The sequence below is a fragment of the Gadus macrocephalus genome, chromosome 6 (assembly GCF_031168955.1).
Source record: "Gadus macrocephalus chromosome 6, ASM3116895v1".
NCBI lineage: Eukaryota > Metazoa > Chordata > Actinopteri > Gadiformes > Gadidae > Gadus > Gadus macrocephalus.
Window position 1 is genome coordinate 21170984 of NC_082387.1, and position 20590 is coordinate 21191573.

General features: G+C 48.5%; 1 protein-coding gene across 1 annotated transcript in view; it reads left to right on the forward strand.

Moving 5' to 3' along the window:
• lmx1bb (LIM homeobox transcription factor 1, beta b) overlaps positions 1-15126 on the forward strand; it is a 27765-nt gene extending 12639 nt beyond the window's left edge. The window contains 6 exon segments of the mRNA XM_060054966.1: positions 7739-7971; positions 10333-10508; positions 11067-11144; positions 11592-11658; positions 12604-12765; positions 13926-15126. Coding sequence (XP_059910949.1) covers positions 7739-7971; positions 10333-10508; positions 11067-11144; positions 11592-11658; positions 12604-12765; positions 13926-14083 — 874 coding nt within the window. The 3' untranslated portion in view covers positions 14084-15126.
• Positions 15127-20590: the final 5464 nt, after the last annotated feature.

The following is a 20590-nucleotide window of genomic DNA, read 5'->3' on the forward strand; positions in this document are numbered from 1 at the left end:
CAGCGATAGAATTATTAAAAAATATAAAATGGGTGCAGAGGAATTTATAGTGGGCTTTTAATGGCCGCTACTTAGGCTGCTCTCTGCAATGCCCCCACAATGCCTTGCTTTTAGAGAGTGTGTGCTGTAAAGATGTCACGTCTCCAGCTGGGCGGACGGGCCGATGGCCCCCTCACGGGTTCAGTGAGCGGGGTCCGGCCCCGGTGACAGGAGGGAGAGCAGAGGCGCTTTGTAGCCTGCCTTGTAATTCACAGGCCGCTAATTTATTTGTTTAGGAATCACCTCAGCTGGACACCGAAAACATGGCACCACGCAGAGAACGGGGCTAAAAAACCAAAAGCGTATGCGCATAAAACAACACGTAATTTATCGTTAGCCCTCGTGTTTTCTTGCTCGCACCTTGCTTTGAGTTAAGAACTATATTGGACTGTAGTTCAGAGCACTGGACAAAAAAAAATGGGTCTATATGTGATGTGGGCTTTATTTTACATATTGAGGCCCCGGCAAAGCAGCTGTCCAAACACCATGTGTTTGCCCCGCTGCTTACCTCTCTGTTTAGCTGTGTACTTTTCCCTTTTCGGCTGCCCACTACACTGTCTTTCACTACGCATGGCTTTGTTCTACCTGTGTGGCTGCTGGACTAAATCCTTTTCCACAACATGCAGGGAGGGAGAAAGAGAGAGAAAGAGAGAGAGAGAGAGAGGAGAGAGAGAGAGAGAGAGAGAGAGAGAGAGAGAGAGAGAGAGAGAGAGGAGACGAGGAGAGAGAGAGAGGAGAGAGAGAGAGAGAGAGAGAGAGAGAGAGAGAGAGAGAGAGAGAGAGAGAGAGAGAGAGAGAGGGAGGGAGAGGGAGGGAGAGAGAGAGAGAGAGAGAGAGAGAGAGTGTTTTCATAGATTACACTGACTTATTAGCAGGCCCCTGAGAGCTGGCAGCAACAGATCACTCAGAGCCACGACACACTTCTCATCGCACAACCGTTGATTTTTGGCACCTCTGGTAAACACACACGCACACACACAACTGTAAGAAATAACTTTTGAATGACAAAGTCCAGAGAGGGAGAGGTAACATAAAAGGCAACATCAACCAACTACCTACACTTATATTCAACATAATTCTACATTTAACATTTACTACATTCTACATTTATCGTGTGACGACACCTTTGTGTAAACAAACATTAAAACATTGTGTCTTCAGCGACAAGATAAAATAGTTCAAGACTTCTGCCAATTCAGTTCTCATATGTGCATGCACGCTGAACCCAAAACTCACCTGTTGGTTTATCGCTGAGGCGTGCGGCCAGCTCACTGCGTTCATTTGAATAACGGCACGAGAGTGTGTGTTTTTTTTTGATGCAGCTGTGCAACATAATATCAGATACAAGTAGCATGCAGCAGCGGAATGGCTCGGAGCTCGTCGGAGGACCTGCTCATTCCACTATGTGCACACTCATGTTGCTATAGAAACTGTGGCCCACATTTATTTTACACCAGTGGTAGTGTGTGTGTGTGTGTGTGGGTGGGTGGGGGGGGGTTGGAATAGGGGTGAACTTCAGCTCAGGCGGTGAGGTGTGTGTATGTGTGTGTGTGGGGGGGGGTTGTGTGTGTGTGTGTGTGTGTGTGTGTGTGTGTGTGTGTGTGTGTGTGTGTGTGTGTGTGTGTGTGTGTGTGGGTGTGTTTGCATTTGCATGTGTGTTTATGTGTTTGTTAGTGTGTGTGTGTGTGTGTGCGTCTGTGTGTGTGTACATGTGCACGCCTGGGGTGTATGTATATGCACGACACTCCAGTGTGTTTCCAGTGTGCCTGTGAGTGCTCCCCGTAATGTAGGGCAGGTGTGTGTGTGTGTGTGTGTGTGTGTGTGTGTGTGTGTGTGTGTGTGTCCGCACTAACACGTCCGGGCCATTATCTAGCTACTTGCTACGCCGAGTGCAATCAGCGGCCCTCATCCCTCCCCGGCGGGCCGGGCCCGCGCCCCAGCCGGCTCCTCAAGGCGAGCGGCGGCCGGCCCCCGCGGCCCCGCGCAGCCTGATGAAGAAGGCACCTTTGGGCCATTAGTGGTGTACACATCTCCCTTTAATGTGTTTTACTTTTACCTGCTGGGAGTTTAATTAAAAAACAAAGAGCCTCAATTTAAAGGCCATTATTATGCTAATGTGGTAAGCGCGGGATGGTGATTAAGCAGCTTTTAGAGCTGACTGGAGCAGGCCCCCGGGATCCGCCGGATGGCACTTTTTATTTGGCTTCATTACTTTTCTATGAATCTATGCTCGGAGGAGAAGAGCTGATACCGGTAAACCAGGTCAGTTACCCACAGTGTCAGTGCACTGCACACGGCTCTCCGCTGAGCACTGGGCTCCAGCGGGTCTCAGAGCGAAGCAGGTTGTTCCTCTTTTTGGGGTGTTGTTTTAGGTTGTGGTTAATTAACCCGAAGAGGATTCAAACATGGCTTAAATCCCCCTACCGTCCTCTTTTTTTGTAATGTCTAAATTCTGTATTTGGCTAAAGGGGAATCTACCTTTGCCCTGGGGGTGAATGTGGTGTTGGAGGCGTCATAATGACACTATCCAACTATACACAGGTAAACACACTCAGCCAGCCAGGCCTTATGCTTGTGTATCTTCTCTGGTCGCTAATTAGATTAAAATTACATTAACATTAGATTAACATTCCAGCCTCTGTTCCTAGAAAGAGGTGGCTTGTGACGTCAGGTCTCTGCTGCCTCAGGAACAGGGCAACAGGATTCATACTAAAGTCATCTTCCAAAACGTTGAGTCAAGGTTTGGCTTCTTTTAGCTGAGCGGAGCAGAAACATCTGGGTGTCAAATGTAATCCTTTGTTAGCACTTCAGCCATTAATCCAAACGAGTTGTTAAGCGGCTGACATCTATACTAGTTTAGCCCTGACTCGATCTGGCTCCACAGTTTCTGTCATCATTTATTGAGTTTGGACAAACCGATTTTGACAAAAATACAACTGATTCTAATCTAAAAATGACTTAGTTACAGACAGAATTTTTTTTACATTTTATTTTTAACTTCTGCCTCCAATGGGCCACAAACAACAAGCTTGTGTATTTGTTTTCCTAATTGTGGGATTCAGTTATGTGGCCACGGCCTGTAAAATCAAGACTAATCAGGCATGCCATATCGACCAATCACGTGGGCCCAGTCCTCCTTGCCTGGAGGCCTCTGGCTGACCTGCCTCTAGGACCTCATATCTCACCTCAGCATAAGTGGTAAGGCCACAGGTCTCCCACCCGGACACGGGAGCCCATCTTCAAAGTAACGGCTTCCAGCTGTTCCCCAGGACTGATCCTCTCCCGTGTGTCTCTGAGTGGACAGAGTTGGTTTCAGACCGCCATAGATTCTCCCACGAGGTATTGGCTTGTTTTTGTTGCTGTCCTTTTTTTTGGTTTGTTTGAGAGAATTGTTAAATAAAAAAAAAGACTATAGAATATTGTGCTCAATGTAGCGTGATGGGCAAGCGCCGCAAGCCCCCTCCTTAGAACTTACTCTCGCCCTTCCTCTCTCTCTCTCTCTCTCTCTCTCTCTTCCACTCCCTCTCCCCCTCCCTCTCTGTTTCTCTTTTATCCCACCCAGTCTTCCTGATCCTTATCTACGGCGGAGGTATTAAATCTGATGTCTGTGGAGGGAAATCATTGGCAACATATGGCGAGGGCCTAAGACGTTGTCACACTTTAAGTTGCCTGTAATCTTTTCAAAGGGAGGGTACTCTACTTCTCTGAAGAGCCTCTTAAACACAAACGAGAACCAGCGGATACGAGGATGTGGGCTAATTCATTCCACCAATACACAGGAGGCGCATCCCAAGGTGCTGCATTTGTATTTTGTTCCGGTGTTTTATGGAGCAAATAAAAAACACAATCATCTAAAAAAAAATTGATGGTCCTCCTGTGAGACTCGGGCCTGTGACAGAATGTGTCACACAGCATTTGACGCTGTGTAGAATAACAGACGTCAGGACGATGGGAACGTCGGATTTAAAAAACAAGGACCTAATGATCCCTCTGGGAGGGAGGTATGTGCTGAGACGGGGCGTTCCTTTGTTGTGTTTGTGAGTCTGGTGTCCCAGGGAGGCATTGGTAAATATTTGCACCTCCCAGCTTGAGATGCAGTCCATTGATCCATAGCATCAGCAGGGGGGTACCTTCACTCGACCTGTGCGTTCAGGTGTGTGGGATGAGGAGGAAAGCGAGAGTTGGTACACAGGATTCATGCTGGTGGTCCTCTCTGGCCTTCTATGTGTGCTTTCTCTCTCCCTCTCCCGCTTCCTCTCCCACTTCCGCAACCTCTCCCTCCTTCCCTCTGCCTGTCCCTATCCCTCTCCTTCTCTCTCCCTCTCACTCTGCTTCTCCTTCTCTCTCACTCTCTCCCTCTCCCTCTCTCCCTCTCCTATCTCCCTCTCTCCTTCTCCATCTCCCTCTCTGTCTCCCTATCTCCCTCTGCCTCTGCCTCACCCATTCCCTCCCTCTCCCTCTTTCCTCTCTCTCTCCCACTCCCTCCCCCTCCCCCTCTCCCACTCCCTCCCCCTCCCCCTCTCCCTCTCCCTCCCCTTCCCTCTCAGAGACAAGCGTATAGGCCCTGCTGACCGCTGCTGACTCTGACTCGCCTCAAAGAGAGTCATGTTACTCAAGTGGCCTAGAGTCAAGAGTGGGGATTCCACCAGGATTTATGTGTGTGTGTGTGTGTGTGTGTGTGTGTGTGTGTGTGTGTGTGTGTGTGTGTGTGTGTGTGTGTGTGTGTGTGTGTGTGTGTGTGTGTGTGTGTGTGTGTGTGTGTGTGTGTGTGTGTGTGTGTGTGTGTGTGTGTCTGTGTGTGTGTGTGTGGCAGCCAGGTCACTGGGATATGTATGAGCAGAACACATACAAAAGTTGCAGACACCGGTACAGGGTCGCCCTGAATATCATCAAACCTATAGTCCCTCTTTATTGGATAGAGTTTGTTCATCCCCTTTTTGTAAGGTCCCAGCAGAGCTTTAAAGGGAGCCGGCCCCACGCTGTGTGTTTGTGTTGGTGTCATCCCCCCAGAGTCCGTTGTTAATGTGTTTATTAACCTGGCATTACATATATCTATAAGTGTATGATCGCCACTTACGCTTTCTCCTCCTCCGCTGTCCCCGGCCCCAGGCATGCGGCCCACTGGCCATGGGCCCCAACCCACTAATCAGGTAATGTTGTGGGGGTTGAAACGCAGCCTTCCCCCGGTCAGCCTCCACTGCTCACACAGTGGTGTTGTTTTAAAGAGCATTCTTTAGCAGCTGAACTTGGAAAGGTATTAAAGTGGGATTAGGTTCCTCCACAATCCACTGCTTGTGTCATTCAGGGAGTTGTGTTCTGCTCTCCCCACTGCCACCTCCCCACTCCTCCTCCTGTTTGATTGTGGCTAGCCGCGGGAGTAAGACTGACTGCGCCTTTCAAAGGAGAGGGGTAGGGTTAAATCCCTAGTCCGCTGCTCCCTGCTAATTCTCCTTGTTCCTTAGAGAAGGATTTACTTCTGCTGCCAGCGCCTCAAAGGCCCTCTCTGCCCATCCGCAAAGTCGCCGTTGCCTTCCTGTGGAGGTGTGGTTGCCATAGAAGTGGGCGTCACGCATGGCTTTTCCATCTGCACCCCACGGAGAATGGGGACCGGGGACTGAGAACAGGCAGAAAGTCCGGATTAGAGCGCAGGACAAAGCAGGACAGGAAGATTCCAGAAGGGACGAATAGGAATTACAGCAGCAAAAATAATGCAAAGTGACAGAGAGGGGAAATAGAAAAATAATGGCTTACAAGATTAGACCCGGCGAGCGAAAAGGAAGAAAGGAAGGCAGGGCTGAATGGGAATGTTTTCATCTGGATGAGAAGGTTTGAGAGAGAGCGGTCGTAGGTGAATGCAGGATCCTGGACGTATCAAAAAGCATGCTAACAAGTCATTTCCTCAGCTTTTCTGTCTCTTTCGGAGGCTAAGCCACCAATCATTAGCTAAACATGAGAGTTAGAGCTGGGAAACAGCCTTGACAGATTCATCACGCCTTTTCTTCCAATCCCATCATGCAACATTGGTAATCTTTTGGAAAGTCTGAGACAATTGCAACATTGCTATCCCACATCCAACTTCACGTGACATATCACAATACTTTTGCATTGAATAATGTTGAATTAAATTGCATGTGAATTGTTTATGAGATGAATCAGGTTGGCAAGTCGTTTAAACAAGATCTCGGTTTCTTTGAAAAAACGTGCCAACATTTCTTTTCCAAGGGATTATCCTTGAGGTTTTTCTAAAGTTGGACAGTAATCTTCTTAACTTATTGTAATAAACGGAAGATTAAAGGACTTCATGAGTCCAGTAAGCGGCCATTTCGATGCCTCTGTTGCTTTCTTTGCCAGACGATTGAAAAATTAAAAATTTATAAAACAGCTGCTGTTTATTTGTAATAATTATAGCAGAAATTCTCTATAACAAATAAAAAAAAAACATCTATAATACTAATCAAAAAATAAAGGTGATATGAATAAAAAGTGAAAAAGATGTAGTCTGGATAAGAGAGGCAGAACAATGCCTGTGTGAACTGAGCCAATACTTCCAGGACAGCGACGGCCAGCCCCGAATCAATTATCCCCAAAGACCTAGCAGACAGCGACAAACGCACACTATCTTGTTTCCAAAACGCATACAGCTGCCGCGCTTAGCTCCATGCGCCACGCTCACAGACACTTGTTCCTGCACGTGCACACTCCCCCACACACGTGTGGTGACACCCCCACACACACACATGCACACACTCACACACACACACACACACACGCTCCCTCTATCAGTACTCAATCGCCACCTACGACGGTATTACCATAACAAAGCGGGTGCCTCTTCTTTCTCTGCACTCATATTTACACACTATATTCATCACTATCGCCCGTCCCTGTCTCCCACCAGCAGATGATGTCGACTGCTGCTCCCCTGGCCTTCCCCTGCCTCCGCACAAAGACATAGATGTTCGCCACAAATAGATAGCCGGTTGCCAGCTGTCCTCCAGACCGGGGCAAACAAAGAGGCCGCTAATAAATCCTGCAGCTCCGCGGCTGGACAAGATCAGCCCCACTCCCGGCCTTCTTGCTCCGGTTAACGTGGCTCCTCCCGTACGACAGAGAACAAATTAAATGCCTCTCAGCCACCAATAAAACAATGCAAACATCTTCCTGAAAGGATATAAAAGGAGACGGAGGTGTCGCCAGGAAAGGGCCGTGGCGGAGGCAAGGGCGAGGGCGGCCGTGTGCGCGGCAGGTAGGAGAGAGAGGAACGCATTAGACTACGGAGATGAGATAGGAGCAGAGGCCTGACGTAGGCAATCTATCCTCATCAGCGGTGTTCAACATGATATCTGATGGCCCCCGGTACAATATTACACACACAAAGGGGTTGTGCACATTGTACACACTGTGATTGGGGCGCCAAGCCTCTAATGAGTTCTCTGCACCCGGACACAAAGACCAAGGGTTGGCTTTTTCACTTCTGCTAATCTGTAATGTTGGCTGTCAGTGGCGGGCCAGTGAGTCACCTCCATTCACCTTTTAATCAAAAGCCCAGCAAAGCAAGGACCCAAAGCAAGCAATCACTCATCCCCCGACCTTCAATAGCCCACGATAGAGCAGAGATGTACGTTTGTGTGTGCATGCGTGTGTGTGCTATTTCCGTCACCAGGCACTAAAACACTCCTTTCTTTCTCCCGTTCTGCAGGTTGTTTGCGACCAAGTGCAGCGGGTGCATGGAGAAGATCGCGCCCACAGAGTTTGTGATGCGCGCGCTGGAGTGCGTCTACCACCTCAACTGCTTCTGTTGCTGCGTGTGTGACCGGCAGCTGAGGAAGGGCGACGAGTTTGTGCTGAAGGAGGGCCAGCTGCTCTGCAAGGTCGACTACGAGCGGGAGAAGGACCTGCTGAGCTCCGTCAGCCCCGATGACTCAGACTCAGGTAGGAAAACCTTGCACGCCCCCCTCCTCCTCCTCCTCTTCCTCCTCCTCCTCCTCCTCCTCGTCCTTGTCATTCTCCTTCTCCTCCTCTTTATCCTCCTCCTTCTCATCTTCATCCTCCTCTTCCTCCTCCTTCTCCTCCTCCTCCTCCTCCTCGTCCTACTCGGCCTCCTCCTCCTCCTCCTCCTCCTGCTCCTCTCACACGGGTGTGGCGAGTGCAACACTGGGGTGCTAAGGTGGTGTGGCACACCGGTGCTGCTTTGCTCTACAGGCCCGGGTGTTAGCATCCATACAACACTGTGGAAGTCCTGCCCTGTCACACGGTTGTCAGGAATCTAATCCCATAATCACTGCTGGGGATGGTGCAGTCCATGAAATAGCAACATGTACTGAGCCCCACTGGGTCCATTTCGTATGTGAGTGCAGAGAAGTAGAAATGTTTATTTTAAGGTAAACTCATTTACCGTACTGTGAATTAGTTGCTGCCGTTAGCAATAGTTCATGAAAAACTACACAGCGAGTAACAGAGAGTTACATTTACATTTGCTGCACAAATGTAAAATAAATGTTTTGTAAAACTATTTTCTCACGCTTTACAACAAGAAAGCATTGATGATTAGCATGTTGGAGACAAAATGGGACCTTTAGACCTTATGAGCTGTGCCTAAAGAAAGTGTTTTGGTGTCTGCCTTTGTCATCTTCTGGTTTGGGTGGGGAGCGCATGATATACAGTAGGAAGTAGAAACAGGACGGAGCCAGGACACACTGTATTAATGACTATTCATGCGTGGGCAGGGGCTGTGCTTGCTGGAATGAATTAAATCAGTGTATCATGGTGAGTGACAGAGGGATTTCGGGGGTCTTTCTACAGAAAGCCTAGCCTTATCAGCTCTAGTGTTCCTCGCCTGAAGCCTCCATACACACACACACACGTACACTCACTGATACACACACATACCCACACTGTTGCACACACACAGACACACAAAGAGGCATCTCGCCAAACCTCACGGTTCCCCGCCATCTGGCTCGCATTTAAACGCACACAAAAGCAGGGAATTTGTCAACTACATCTGTGCCTGTGTCAACTTTTGTCAACTTATGGGAATATTTGCTTTGCTCCCTCATTTGCTCATGTCCCAGTGTATCACAGAGGCATCTCTTTGATGCGTGGCTCCGGAATTTAAAATGGAGAAAACGTCGACATTAGCAGGAGTTAACCTCGGCAGACGTAGGTTTCTGAGGACACGAGGGACAGCAGATGAACAAGAGGACAGTGGATGCTGATCCTCAAGCAGAAATCTGTTTCAGTATTAGGGCACAAGCAGAACATGCTGCGTCCCTCAGATTCACAGACATGGCTGCAAAATCATGTTTTCAATCCAGAAACCTTTATTAAACCATTAATTTATTTGCAAATGTTTTAGGGGCAATTTGCTCCTTCCTTCCATGGTGAAATCACGAAACATATTTTATTATAGGGTCTTCTATTAATTACATTTGAGAGGGAATTATACATGGTTATATTTTACCAGGAATTTGACAAAAGGAAAGTTATTTTGGAATATGAATTCAAATATCACAGCAAAAGATGGAAAGAGGAAAGAAGGCAATGAGATGGAATTGAGTCAAATGTTAGGGTTGAGAATTCACTATGCTTTAAATAATAAAACCAACAAAAATACAATCATAGCTTTGTGCCTCCAATAACATCATTCACACAAGGCATAAAACCAAGTTATTCTTCTGTATTAATAGCATATCATATGATAGAGACATGAAAATGAAAAAGTGGAGTTTATTACCCAAAACAGTAATATCCTGCTACTGACAGTAAGAATTTAATAATCCATGCAGGGAAATTTTCACAATTTTGAGCGGAGAAATAGAGTAAATTTCACATTTTCTTATAAGCTCATACAGGATGTATTTCCCAAAAGAACATGCACACGTCTTTTCATGTTGTGTGTGGATGTAGAACTCTTATCAAAGATTGATTTGGTGCAAATCAGCTAAAGCTGTGTGCAATAAATAATATGTGACACAACGTCTGCATCGATGACAAATGCACCTTTTTCTACTCAGTTCAGCTACAAGAGCTGCAGACTCTTGAGTCCAATGGTGCGTGCAGCCTTTTTTTCCTTTTCATAATAAATCGATAACAAATTATTAGAAGCATGTGTGTCTCCTTTGATTATACACTCGTGGTGTCTGAGTGTCTCGAACCAGGCGGTCAGAGCGCAGAACAGATTCATCATCAGCAGGCTGCCACAGACCTCGGACGGAGTAATCGCTTGAGCCCCCTGTTTTTCCTTTTTCAGATGTCGAGAAATAACAACTTCATTCTATCTTCTTCCTGCAGAGAAAAGCGATGACGAGGAGCTGGACATCAAGCCGGAGAAAGGCGTAGGGGGTCAAGGGAAGGGCGACGATAGCAAAGACCCCCGCAGACCCAAGAGACCCCGCACCATCTTAACCACCCAGCAGAGGCGGGCTTTCAAAGCCTCCTTTGAGGTCTCCTCCAAGCCCTGCAGAAAGGTGGGTCAGAAGTCCCTCTAAACCCTGTCTTAGGAACGGTCGCTGGTCTGCATTGGCCAGGAAGGAGAATCGACCGTATATCTGAGATCATTTACACAGGAGTCTCCCGAATAAAGTTCTCAATCACATCAGAGAAAGGGAGAAAAAAAGAAAAGGAATGGGCTGCGCTTTGAAGTGGCGAGCAGGACTCTGCTCTGCGTTAAGCGAGGCTGCAGTGGCGTAACGCAGACCGCCTGCACTATGACAAACTGCAGCAAGGAGCCCTGCCTTCTGCAGGACCTGAGAACACGGTGCCGCCGCTGCAGCCGCCGCTCCCCAGGCTTTGAACATGGCAGTGACTAACAAGAGGTCTGCAAGGAGACCACTGCATTAATTCAACATCAGACTTCAGAATCAAAGCAAATCAAACCGGCATCGAGCCAAATGGGACCCTTTCCAATTGTACCCCCCCCCCCCCCCCCCCACCAAAAAAAGGCTAAATATTTCAATGTGTTTTCCAGTTGTTTGTCTTTTCCTTGACTGACAGAGGAACATGTTTTGTGTCCTGTGTGCTTCCAGGTGAGGGAGACGCTGGCAGCGGAGACAGGGCTGAGCGTCCGGGTGGTGCAGGTCTGGTTCCAGAACCAGCGGGCCAAGGTGAGGCCTTCAGAACCTCTTCTATCCAAGAGGGGTTCACTTGTTTAGTTTTATAGTCAACAAGTGACCAGCTGAGATACATCCCCAAATCAGCGTGAAAGGAATCCAGCTCTCCAGTCTAATAAATCTGCCCCGGGTTTTTGTGTTAAACTTATCACTGCATTCCTCTTGCAAAAGTCAAGTTTTAAAGTGCGAGGGGAGGAGAGGGGGGAGGGGAGATTGCAAATCTACCTCACGGTTACATTTAACATCTACGCCCTCCTTAGGCTGATCATTATCTGGGTAAACCTTTGATATTGTATGCTGAAGGCGCACTCCGATAGAGTTTATAGTTTATACGGTTCATTCGGGGGTGAGCCGCGCGGAGCATCCTTTTTAAATTAAAGAGAGATCACGTGTTGGTTTTGGGGAGTTCCTTCTAAAAGTTTCTTCTCTCCATCCTTGCAGATGAAGAAGTTGGCCAGAAGACAGCAGCAACAACAAGAACAACAGAACTCTCAGAGACTCGGTCAAGGTATGCTCAACACAGTTCTTAAAGAATGTATGATTATTAGGACGCTCATTTTCAATACCTACTCTTATTTAAGTGGGTTTTTTGTATGTTTTTCTGTATCATTTCATCAAAATCTAGCTATCAAACACCCAGATATTTAATTAACATCCCGGTTAATTTTTTTAACTGTGTTTCAATAAGGAACTATGTCCATTTTTAAATTTGTAAGAAAAGTCTGAGTTAAACCACTGATGTGTTGGAGGGAGGGACCCTATCTTCTAAAACCTAGAACGATGGCTTTACCTTTATATTCCTCAAATAATGTTGCGGTATATCCTGCTTTTGGTGCTATCAAGTCAGTTGGTTTGTTTGTTGGTTTGTTGTTTGTTGTGCAAACAAGAGCTCTTTACATCATCGTCTCTGCGCTGTCGCTGGAAAACTCAAAGTGGCCAAACAGAATGAATGGCAGCCAGGGCTTAGGAGGCATCGCCAACTGTAGAGTAAAGTACGGAGAGGCTGGGCTCCACTGACAAAGCCACAAGGACTGTGTGTTCCACTCACCACACGCTGGGCCAAGAGCAATGTTTTCTGAGGGGGGATTGTGGGAAAGTCACTCGCCACTATGGTAACAAATAGTCTTCTCTTGACATAGCAATGGAGGCACAAGCCCTCCAAGTACTACTGAAGTGCAGCAGCCAGCCTGCCAAAGCCCCCTCGTAGAATTAAGGAGTTATCAACTGGCATGGTTTATTTTGGGTTTAGACGACGGCCCAAATGGCAGACATTGAAGTCAGCATTTATTAGAAAGGAATGGAAGATCTAAAAGATATCTATGATATATGTTTTTAAATTTGGCCCGGCCAAATGCATTTCCAATAAAAAAGCAAAAATATATCAAAAAATACCTCACGTTATTTTTGGGAACAAGGACGTATTTGTCTTACCGTTGGATTGGTTGTCCCACAGAAGTGATGTCCAATAGGATGGAGGGCATGATGAGCTCCTTCACACCCCTGGCACCACCGCAGCAGCAGCTGGTGTCCATGGATCAGAACGGCTACAGCACAGACCCCTTCCAACAGGGGCTCACCCCCCCACAGATGCCCGGAGACCACATGAACCCATATGGTGAGCACCCCCCCCCATCCTCCGCACCCCCACGCCCATCCGCTCCAAACATGCACACACACACAGACCCACACACCTGTGCCCCTGATTACTCCCATGGCCCAGTGGGGGTGAATATTGTGGGGGCCACAAGCATCTGATTTCAGCTGCACCTGGGGGGATGGGAGCTGTTTTACGTCGTACATGCACGCAAGATTGCAAGCATGCACGCAGGCATGCAATGCACACTGAAGACAGCGTCTTCTTGAAGTACGGTTCAGAGGGTTCTGTAACGGCCTCCTGCATGTGACGCACACTGTGAGCATGCCAGGGCCTGAAGCCATGCGGTCCACACCAACAAAAGTTTGATGTCTGATAACATTGGCGATGGTGAGAGATTGTGCGTCTTCTGTCACAGCGGTGGGAAAAGTGACCAGCAAGAGTGTCGTGCGGGCCTTGCTGGAGTTGTTCTTCACTGTGTTTGTGTTGTAAGCCAAACAGGGGAAGAAAGTAAAGTAGTGAAGTCAATCAAGTCCTACAGGATGTAACCCCAATAACAGCGTTCTGAGTGACGTCGTCAACACGTCCCAGAGGGACCGTTTCCTCAAGTTCATAACTTCTTTATAATTTGCCTCCATTTAGTCCCTCCGCCAGTGGTTAGATCTCGAATCCCCCAGTCTCATCACTCTCCGTTGGTTTGGGGAAAAGAACAATATTGGCAAGGCATTAAAAGATATGTCTCATCACAGTGTCCCCATTTTGTGCAACACTATCATTAAGACCCAGAGTGTAATAAAGTTAACTATTCCCTCTGGAGAAATAAGGGCTTGTGGTTTTATGAAAGGCGTGAACACTCGCTATTAACCAGATCTTTTAGGAGGATGCCCCTTGTTTACATGCGTCCTCATAGACCACAATGGTTCCAGAGAGAGCTGCAAAAAGGAAGCTTTGATGATAACAACAACAAAAAAGAAAAACATTTTAACAGTTTGCGATGACACACAACAGCAATTTTCACTTTGTGTTTATTCGTAATTATCATTTTGGGAGCACAGACATTTATCTTCTGCGAGATGGTGATGTGGTTTATTATTGGAAGCTAAAAAAGCCAAATGTGCCTAGTGGTTCTAAACGATGTGTCTCACGCCAGGCTGTGTCTCTTCTGCCCTCTCTCCTCCCAGGAAACGACTCTGTATTCCATGACATAGACAGTGACACTTCTTTAACCAGCCTCAGTGACTGCTTCATGGCCTCGTCGGACATCAACTCCATGCAGGCCCGCGTTGGGAACCCCATCGACCGGCTGTACTCCATGCAGAACTCATACTTTGCGTCATGAACGCGTGGAGCAAAACGCAACACCAGCACCCAACGGAAACGGAAGCCCATTTTCAACACAACGCCCTGAGAACCGGAGGAGGTTTCTTCACTGATACCGACATAGAAGAAGAGACCAGGTCTTGTTGTAGTATCACCTGGTTATGCGCTGAGGGGTTCAAACATAGCTAAATAAAATGTAAATAACCTGCAGTACTAGACCGGCGGGGATCCCAGGGGACACTGAAAAAAGTATTGTTGTCAAGACGACTCGCTCGGATCGGAGATCTCACCAGGATATTACTCCCTTCTTCTTCGTTGGTCATCTGGAGGAAGCGGCGAGTACATATATAGAGCCTCTAAATACACAGTCTGAAACCAAATAACAGTGTTCACACAGTGCATGATCAATTGTAAAGACTAAAACCTTTTGTAGCCCTCCCCCACCCCCGGTTGAGTCGTGGTGTTCGGACCGTTTTCTTCTCTACACTACGTGGCGCTCCATGTTCAGCATTAGCATTTTGATCACTTCCATAGGTTAGATATTGTGGTAATAGTAACTAGGTGCAGCATGTCTGCAAGACTGTACATTTGTGTGTGTATGAGAGAGTTTGTGTCCGGCCGAAATTTGTTTAGAGGAGATAAAAAAAAATGTAAGTGTGTAGGATCAGTGATGTGTAAATAGTTCCCCAGGTGAATTGGATGTGCATGTTACAAATGGAAAACATTCTATTTATTTAACTTTAACAGGCTCTTGAAGGTACATATTAAAACTGAAAAGCTTTATTTAAAAAAAGGAGAAACATTTTTGTTGAGCAGTTAGTTCATATCGCAAAACTCATCCGTACGCCTTTTGAATATGAAGATGTTTTTTTTATTTTCAGCCAAGCTGTAAATGAGCGACATGCTATTTATTTCGTACAGAGCAGAAACCTTTTCATTGTCATTGTCATATGTGCATTCTCAAAATGTTAAATGTTTGCTAAATGACCAAAGTTGATTGGTTTGATAATTAAACAATGTCTTTCTCCTGATGATAACATTCAATAAACACCATTCAGTGACCATCAGCCTTTTCTTTGAAGTCTGTGTGTGTGTGTGTGTGTGTGTGTGTGTGTGTGTGTGTGTGTGTGTGTGTGTGTGTGTGTGTGTGTGTGTGTGTGTGTGTGTGGAGCGCAGATACATGTGCATACGTGTGTATGCATACCTGCGTTTCCGTGACTGAGCAGTTTGAAGAGGTGTCCCATTTACTAACCAAATATGGCCTAAATCGTCGGAACTCAAATTTGCATTTCCAAGCTTCGCATCAAACAAATGGCCATCTCCCAAGCAGGGATGAAGGATCAACATAAATTTTATTTTATGAGTAGCAGGCAGCAGGTCTTATGAGGCCGTGCTCCCAGCCGAGGTCAGAGTCCTGATGACAAACCGCCGAAGGATGGGCTGGGGCCACGCCTCCTACTGAGCTGGGCTGGGGCCACGCCTCCTATTGAGCAGGGCTGGGGCCACGCCTCCTACTGAGCAGGGCTGGGGCCACGCCTCCTACTGAGCTGGGCTGGGACCACGCCTCCTACTGAGCTGGGCTGGGACCACGCCTCCTACTGAGCTGGGCTGGGGCCACGCCTCCTACTGAGCTGGGCTGGGGCCACGCCTCCTACTGAGCTGGGCTGGGGCCACGCCTCCTACTGAGCTGGGCTGGGGACACGCCTCCTACTGAGCTGGGCTTGGGCCACGCTTCTTACTGAGCAGGGCTGGGGCCACGCCTCCTACTGAGCTGGGCTGGGGCCACGCCTCCTATCTGAGACTGGGCTGGGGCCACGCCTCCTACCTGAGGCTGGTCTGGGGCCACGCCTCCTATCTGAGGCTGGGCTGGGGCCACGCCTCCTACCTGAGGCTGGTCTGGCAGCTTAGAAGTTTGGCGGCCTTCTCCTTCATCTACCTAACAGCTGCTCAACACTCCCCCTTCCATCATGCTGCCTTGTCCTGGTGTTGTCTGACGTCTCCATTTCACTGTCCATCAGCTCATGAACGCTATAACCTTCACCTCCTCCTCCTCCTCCTCCTCCTCCTCTAACTCCTCCTCCACCTACTCACAAGAACAAGGGGTCTAAAATGTATGAAATATAAAGGCTGTCTACACAAAAACATAATAATAGTAGCAACACAGTATATCTGTCTCTGCCATAGGGTGGTGTTGGTTGTGGTGGTGGTGTTGGTGGTGGTGGTGGTGTTGGTGGTGGTAGTGGAGCAACAACACAGTATATCTGTCTCTTCTATAGGGTGGTGGTGGTGGTGGTGGTGGTGGTGGTGGTTGAGGTGGGGGTTGTGGGGGTGGAGCAGAAACATAGTATATCTGTTTCTGCTATAGGGTGCTGGTGGTGGTGGTGGAGCAGCGATACAGTATATCTGTCTCTGCTATAGGGTTGGTGGTGGTGGTGGTGGTGGAGCAGCAATACAGTATACCTGTTTCTGCTATAGGGTGTTGGTGGTGGTGGAGCAGCGATACAGTATACCTGTCTCTGCTATAGGGTGGTGGTGGAAGCAGCAACACAGTATATTTGTCTCTGCTATAGGGTGGTGTTGGTGGTGGTGGAGCAGCAATACAGTATACCTGTTTCTGCTATAGGGTGGTGGTGGTGGTGGAGCAGCGATACAGTATACCTGTCTCTGCTTTAGGGTGGTGGTGGAGCAGCGATACAGTATATCTGTTTCTGCTATAGGGTGGTGGTGGTGGAGCAGCAACACAGTATATCTGTCTCTTCTATCAGCTGTGGAATCTGACAGCCAGGTGTTGGTGGCTGTGCTATTCATCAGCAGCTGTCACCAGCCAGCAGCCTGGCTTTCCCCAGGGGCTGCATAGTGACATCATGAGCTTCACGCCGCACTGGCTGACCTTTTGGCTCTGAGCGGGAAGTGGAGGTGTCTACCGCCACGTACAGTACTAATGACATTATTCAAATATATATAATAGAAACATAGTGTTAGGGAGGGAGGGAAACGTACACTTATGTATGTGTGCGTGAGTGTGTGTGTGTGTGTGTGTGTGTGTGTGTGTGTGTGTGTGTGTGTGTGTGTGTGTGTGTGTGTGTGTGTGTGTGTGTGTGTCTGTATGTGTGTGTGTCTGTATGTGTGTGTGTGTGTGTGTGTGTTTCTATGTTTGTGTGTGTGCGTGTGTGTGTGTGTGTGTGTGTGTGTGTGTGTGTGTGTGTGTGTGTGTCTGTGTGTGTATACACGTGTGTGTGTGTGTGTGTGTGTGTGTGTGTGTGTGTGTGTGTGTGTGTGTGTGTGTGTGTGTGTGTGTGTGTCTGTGTGTGTGTGCGTGTGTGTGTGTGTGTTTGTGTGTGTGCGAGTGTGTGTGTGTGTGTGTGTGTGTGTGAGTGTCTGTGTTGTGTGTGCGTGTGAGAGCCAGCACGACAGGAAGCAGGACGGGATGAGGGCTTGAGCATGTGCGGATCATGGCGTGAAAGACTCAGCAAACAGGATGACAATGACTTTCATTTACAGTAAACATGGCCATAAAATGACAGGCACACATGGCAGCTCTGCTCTGCATGGAGTGAGTTGATTGGCTGGCTGCTCGCCTGGAGCAGGTCAGGCCAGGTGAGAAGAAAGGGTGCTCTTTAGGTATTCAAAAAAGGCTGTCATTTGCACTGTAATCCGAGCCTCCTCGTGTAAATGATAGTCATTGTTTTTCTTTATTTGCTGATTAATTTTCTTGTCTAGATTTCTAAGCACTTTTGAGCGTCAATAGGCTGGTTAACATGCTGGTACTGTTGGGTTCCTGTCCATTTATTCTTTATTTTTCGTCACATATTAATTGCTTAATTCTTCCAGCGGCTTCACACCTCTGCATCAATATTTGGTCTACTGCTCAAGTTGCCACGACAGCGACTACGACCAAGGATCTAGTTTCCCAATGTCTAATTGGAACCAAACTGTTAAAACACACTGCGCCACCCAGGCCCTTTAATAAAGGACACCAGACAAGGGACAAGGCCGGGGGAGAGAGAGCGAGAGGCGGGGGGAAGAATTAAACCTTTTTTGCTTTAGGAACCAGTTTGCAGCACTGTCTGAAAGGACCTGTCCGGTCTCCTCCTCTCTGCCTCCCTGTCCCTGTCCGGTCCTCTGCCTGGGTCAGCCCTACGGTAGCTTGTGTCATGGGCTGTCCTGTACGGTCTCCTCCTCTCTGCCTCCCTGTCCCTGTACGGTCTCCTCCGCAGCCTCCATGTCCCTGTCTGGTCTCCAGCCTGAGTCTTTGGGTCTTCGGGTCCGGCCTGGGTCCCGCCACAGCGGCGTGGGTCATGGCCTGTCCATGTACGGTCTCCATCCTGGTCCTCGGTCCAGCCTGGGTCTCTGGGTCTCCGGTCGGGCCCTACAGTAGCGTGTGTCAGGGCCTGTCCCTGTATAGTCTCCAGCCTGGGTCTCTGGGTCTCCGGTCCAGCCCTACAGTAGCGTGTGTCATGGCGTGTTCGCTGGCACCGGGGCCTGAATGGGCCAAAGAAGCCTCTGAAGGAATGGTGGCTGTGTGGCCCCGATATCAAAACAGAGCCGCTGAAACCCGACCTAGGGGGACCCCACCACACACACACTCTGGGAGCCCTAAGAGGGGGCCCTCTGTAAACCGTTCACACGTTTATTTTTCAGAGGTTTTTTGGCACTGCATAGGAAATGACCCCAGTGCCAATATTTTGATTAGATAAAAGCCCAGTTCTTGGAGTTTTTTTCCAAATCAGGTACAGTTGCAGGATTGTGACTCATTTTGTCGCTGGGCTCGTTGCCTCAATTCCCAGTCGATGAATAAAAACAAAACATGTGTCAATAAATAAAAGCCCAACTATTGTAGGAATGTGAAGGGATGTCCTTATCAATGGCGCCTTTAACGTACAGTTAAACCAAAGGCAACACTTCTACCAGAGCACAACGCCTCTACCCCCCACCTTCGTTTAACCACGCCTCACGAAGAAATGTTATGTGACAGGCGACGCGCTCTTCAAGTGAGGTTGTTTGGTGTTCACTCTTTCATCATTATAATTAGTCTACAAAGGAACGGCCAGAGAGAGGCGCATTCTCCACGTGTCTCGACTGACCGGACGATCTGCAGGAGCAGAAGGCAGGGCGAGAGAGGAATGGGTTTGTTTCAGTCTGCCGCCCGTGACTCACGGCCCGCGCTGGGAGCAGGAGGGGACTAGGGGGGGTGGCGTATTATGGCGGGCGGAGTATTTTGGGGTGTTTTCCTTGGGCATACTCCACGGCGTGTGGTTAATTGTTAGTGGAGACTTTTAACCAAACGTCTGACACGTTATTCTTGAGCCTGGTGGGCCGTAGTGGAATGACGGGGGTACGCTGCGGTTAGAAGAGCCAGCCGTCTCAGCTTGCCTTCAGGGTAAAGCTTTGCTTTAGTGAAGGAGCCACTCAGAAACCACAAGGATACAATCTCATCCCCTGTACCAAACCCAGTCTATTAATACACATTAGACTATATTTAACTGCTGTTTAACTTTGTATTTCCTACTCTTTATTTGCGAGTATTTCTTTGCTATCTCCCATGATTGCTATTATCCCTCTACTTGAATCCATCAAGAATCACTAAAGACGATAACTAAACGAACACACAACTTTCGCATCCAAATTCCACACGGATAAATATGAAATCACAAACAATGATTACAATTGAATGATCGTATTCCCACTGAAGTTATTCTCCTGTACCGGGCTTGAGAAGTCACGCGATGAAGGGCTTCAGTACAACGACTCCGGGAAGAACAAACACATGCTGAAAGTCTCTGTAGACATTCCTGGCACATGGAAACCCCGCTGCTTAAGATTAAGTGCTGGTTCTCCTTTATTTACCCATCACCAGCCACCCCCCTAACCCCAACCACCGAACCAACTGCCACTACCCACTCAGCCCCAACCACCCCCACTAACCACCAAACCCAACCACTGCCCAAACCTAACCTGAACCGACACCACCCCCTATCACCACCACCCCCCTAACCCCAACCACCGACCCAACCACCACTACCCAGCCAACCCCAACCACCTCCGCCAAACACCAAACCCAACCACTGCCCCCACCTAACCTGAACCAACACCACCTCCTCTATCCACCACCTAGCCAAAACCACCAACCCTTCCTCTAGCCCCCACCACCGCCAGCTAACTCAAACCACCACCCATCCACCACCACCACCACCTAACCCAAACCACCACCACCCCCTACACCCCTGTAACCCCAACCAACGCCGCCACCACCCCCTAACCCAAACCACCACCACAACCCCCTACCGACCTTTAACCCCGTCCACCGCCGCTGCCACCCCTAACCCCCATCCCCAGCACCAACACCAGCAGCTCTCCTCTCATGCTAAGAAATAGCTGGTGTGGGGATCCACCCCTCGAGGCCCGGGGCTGCACACAGATCCTGGGGAGATCCTTGAGCAGTAAGTCCCAGCGCTATTCGAGCCCATCTGTTTTGCTTTTCATTTTTCTGCATTAATGGTGCTTATTGGTACATGGCCCAGGAATG